This window comes from Bufo bufo, chromosome 1 (genome assembly GCF_905171765.1).
Source record: "Bufo bufo chromosome 1, aBufBuf1.1, whole genome shotgun sequence".
In the NCBI taxonomy this organism is placed as follows: Eukaryota; Metazoa; Chordata; class Amphibia; order Anura; family Bufonidae; genus Bufo; species Bufo bufo.
The window spans coordinates 769309574-769314045 of NC_053389.1; the positions used below are offsets into that span (position 1 = coordinate 769309574).

Consider the following 4472-nt stretch of genomic DNA (forward strand, 5'->3'; position numbering starts at 1 on the left):
GCTGTTCTGCGCATTCGCGGCCACTTTTTGATGGCGGGCCCATTCGACGGAACTTCAAAAAACAACATATCTGCTGTTCTGCGCATGCTTTTCCGACTTACGAACATATTTGACTTAAAAACAAACCTACAGTCCCTAGCCAGTTTGGAACTTGGGGACGGACTGCCTGTATTTATCTCATGAAACCAATTGCTATTTTATTATTGCATGCAATTTTTAGGAAAATGTGTCGTCGCCCAATACCGCATGCAATATGCTTTAGTGAATGGAGCCCAATGCCCATGATCACATTGAGGTGGAGTGAGTGATAAGCGCCTTTGGGCAATCTTACTTAGATATGACCCAAATTTGGGATTCTGGCTGCGTTTGTTCAGAACAAGAATCCTATCTCCCTGTTTCAGGTCAATCCAAAAATGTATCCACACAAGTCTGGATTTCTGAAGCGCAAGGAGAGGAAAGAGCGAGAGGAAGAACAAGAAAAAATAAAGAAGAAAAATCTAATATTTCACTATTTTAAGAAGCCAGAAACTACCCAGGAACCTAATGTTGAACAAGGAGAATCCTCAGAACTAGATATGGATGTTAGGTCAGACACAATTGAGGGCCATTCTCAACATTGTGAGCTGCTCATTATATCTGAAGATTTGCAAGAAGAGGGTATGGCTGCCTTTGAAATTCAAAACTGCTCCACTGAGAGTGTTTTACCTGAGGAAAGTGTGTCCTCATGCACCCAGTCTGCTGCAAGTATAGAAGATACCTCCTCCATTGCATATCCCTTTGAAATTTTGAGCGATTTAGAAACTTCATGCAGCTCCTCTTTTGCCTCAAGTTCTACAGGTCCTGTTACTATGGATTTGTGCAAAGTCGATTGGAAAGATCCAGCACTGTGGCCAGAAAATCTTCAAGACAAAGAAAGAAATCAAATTGTGCTTTCTGGATTGATGACTGAAGAGGATCTGAAAAAAATGGCATATCGTATGACTTTGGACAGCGATGGACGTTCATTTTCGGAGTATCTTTTGTATGCAAAATCCTCAAATGGACGTGAGAAGATTTTAAGAGACTGGCTTCGATGGAGTGATTCCAAACATGTTTTATACTGCATCACTTGCAGAGCTTTTTCTACAAATTATTACCATAGAAAGGATGGGAGTATACTATGTAGGAGCGAAGGCTTTGACCCTTCCAAAAACACATGGCATCGACTTTATACACGATTGCCAGAGCATGAACGTTCTGCTCAACACCGAAAGTACTACCTAAGTTGGCGAGCTTTACAGAGGTCCATAGGCGGACAAGGTGTGGACTTTGAGATGCAAAGAAAATTGACAAGAGAAGCAGAAAAGTTTGCAGCTCTGTTGGAAAGGCTTCTTAATGTTACCTTATTTTTGGCCTCACGGAATCTGGCTTTTAGAGGATGTTCTCAAAGAATTGGAGACATTCAAAATGGTAATTTCCTTGGAACTCTTGAACTTGTTGCCAAATATGATAGTGTACTTAGGGAGCACTTGGAAAAGGTAAAACAAAGCCAGGAAAAAGGAAAGCGTCTACCTGCACATTATCTGTCATCAGCCACACAAAACGAATTAATCGATGTATGTGGAAGACATGTTTTGAATGTCATGCTTTCTGAAAGGCAACAATCTATTTATTTTTCAGTGATCTGTGATGCAACACCAGATGTATCGCATATGGAACAGAATGTTATTATTCTGCGATATGTGCACAGAGATCTTGTGAAAAGAAAATGGGGCATTCAAGAAAGGTTCCTGGAATTCTTTGATTTCTTTGAGAAGACTGGTGAAGAAATTGCTGAAATGCTGCTAACAAGATTGTGTGAGCATGGCATTGATGTCAAAGACTGTAGAGGTCAAGGATATGATAATGGAGCCAACATGTCAGGAAAAATTAAAGGTGTAAGATCCAGGATCCAACAAAAGTATCCAGCAGCGTTGTTTAGTCCATGTGCAGCACACTCATTAAATCTGGTTGGTGTACATGCAGCTTCAAGTTCCCCTGAAATGAAGACCTTCTCTGGGAGTGTAAATAGGCTATATGTTCTATTTAGCAGCAGTCCTGAGAGATGGAGCGCTTTGTTAGATGAAGTTGGTGGTTCTTTACATGGCCTTAGTGACACCAGATGGAGTTCCAGGATTGAAGCAGTAAAGCCAATCGCACAAAAGCTTCCAAGTGTTCTGAAAGCTTTGGAAAGAGTGCTGAAAAGTAAAAAACTGACAAGTGCTGCACACTCTGAAGCGGAAGGGCTGCTAGATTATTTCTCCTCTTTCCGTGCAATTGTTCTGGCTACATTCTGGGTCAAGGTCCTGCAAAGTTTTGAGGAACGGAATAAAATCCTTCAGTCCAGGTCTGTATCTATTGACATAGGTGCAGCCAACATCAGGGCTTTGTCTGAAGAAATGAAGATTCTACGGGATAAGTGGCCAGCTCTACTCTCGGAGTCCAAAGTTGTTGCTGATTCTATGGAGATTCCCAAGGAGCTACTGAATGCTCACCAGCTTCGTAAAAAGAAGGCTGATAAAAATGTAAAAGATCTGGATGTGGAAATTTATTTCAAAGTCAATATGTTCTTCCCAGCAATGGATGTCATAATTTCAGACCTGGATCAAAGATTTAAATCAATGGAAGAAGTCTGCAAGCTCTTTGCTCCCATCTTGAATCTGAGGACTCTTTCAGAAGAAGAACTGAAAACTTCAACAGAAATGCTGATTTCCACATACCGTGATGACTTTACTGAATCCCTACTTACAGAACTACAACTCCTGCGGAAAATGTATGCAGAAACATTTACCAATCAGCTGGGTCCCTTGGAATTATTAAATTCAATTTATGAGCTGCAGCTTGAAGGGATTTTTGGAGAGATTTGTATTGCCCTTAGAATTTTTGCTACCCTTCCACTCTCAGTTGCAGAAGGAGAGAGAGCGTTCAGCAAGTTAGCCTTGATAAAAAACTATCTCCGATCGACAATGAGTGAGCAGCGTCTGAACAGTCTGGCTCTTCTGTCCATTGAGCATGAACTTGCAAGACAGCTAAACTTTAAAGACCTTATAAATTAGTTTGCTGAAGCAAAGGTACGAAGAATGTCCACTACAAATTTGTAACACCTTTGGCAAAATGGGAAAGGACTAGTGAAACTGGTCAGTGTTTCACATTGTTTTTGGGTGAAGCCATAAATATATGCACATATGCAGACTGTGAATGTTCAATTGCACTCTGAACTTGGGTCGTTTGACTCCTGTTGTTTTTGTGCCTGTTGGCGCACTTATGTTTACCCAGTTGTCTACAGTAAACTATCTTTAACGAGACCTGGCTTGTTGTTTTTTTTCCACCTTTATCATTTGTTTAATCTTCCTAATTTTTTCAAAATACCACTTCATTTATTCATTAATGTTTTTTTATTACATATTGATATTAAAGAGGTCTGTTCTCATCTGAAAACAGTATTTATTTTGGATAATAAAACTTATAACTGGCTGGAGAAAAATAAATATCACTTGTAGACAAATCTGCATGTTGTTTCAAGGCGGCGTCTGGGGAGGGGCCAAGGGCGGGGCCAGGGGTGTGGCTGAAGGAGGGATCAGGGGGTGGAGCTGAAGGGGGCCCCGTCATGTATGCTGTACGGGGCCCCATGATTTCTATCAGCGGCCCTGCTTGCAAAGGTTTTCTACTAGGCCCACTGCGGGGTGTAGATCCTAAGACAGACCCATAATCTGTCTCTCTCTTGTATGACTGAAGACCTGAGACCAGTGTCAGACTTGGGTGCCTAGGGCCCACCAGTAAAAAAAAAATTTGGGGTCCCTCCATACGGATACATTCAAATCTTACCTACTCACACAGCAGCAAGATGCTACCAGATGATTGATTATAGTCCCTGTAGCGACTTTGATAGAGGTGGGTCCCTGGGAAAAGAGGATACTACTGTAGCTGGCGGCCTTTGTACCCATAAGTCATCTCAGCTGCCTGATCACGTCAACAAACTGCGTAGTTTCTTCAATAATCTACCCGTTTTTCTATATGACCATAGGCTGGTTCACGTGCTGTATCTATCTATATGTAATGCAGTAAGTCTACCCTATTATATGTCACTGGTGCAGGGGTCCACCTTGCTCAGGGTCCCACCGGGTGATTCACCTGTACCCCTGTGGGACAGTCCGGGCCTACCTGAGACAGTTGAAACCCAGCCAAGAGCTGTGAAATACAGTAGTGACAACACAAGCGTTACCTCCACAGTCTGTTTCCCCGCACCCTCCAGTTTGGATGCTCAGCCTTCTGAATAATAATCATTTTCCTCACTCAGTCTGGTAAGTTTAAATGGAGTTGGACTGTAGGTGCTCACAAGACTCAGGCTCCACAGACCGACTGCTTGCACACAGGATGGAGCCAAAGCCTGGGGGGAGGGCCCACAATGGTTGTGGGCAGCTGACTCTCCTTTTTGATTGACACGGCCAGGCTAG

The 4472-nt window shown here is 42.5% G+C and overlaps 1 protein-coding gene across 1 annotated transcript; it reads left to right on the plus strand.

Annotated features, from left to right (window-relative positions):
* Positions 1 to 413: 413 nt before the first annotated feature.
* LOC120987466 (zinc finger MYM-type protein 1-like) lies at positions 414 to 3074 on the plus strand. The gene has a single exon (XM_040415897.1). It carries the CDS (start codon positions 414 to 416, stop codon positions 3072 to 3074), a length of 2661 nt encoding a protein of 886 aa, XP_040271831.1.
* The last annotated feature ends 1398 nt before the right edge of the window (positions 3075 to 4472 follow it).

Excerpts from the sequence above, each read along its gene's own strand:
- LOC120987466 (XM_040415897.1), top strand. The coding sequence starts at position 414 with ATGTATCCACACAAGTCTGGATTTCTGAAGCGCAAGGAGAGGAAAGAG.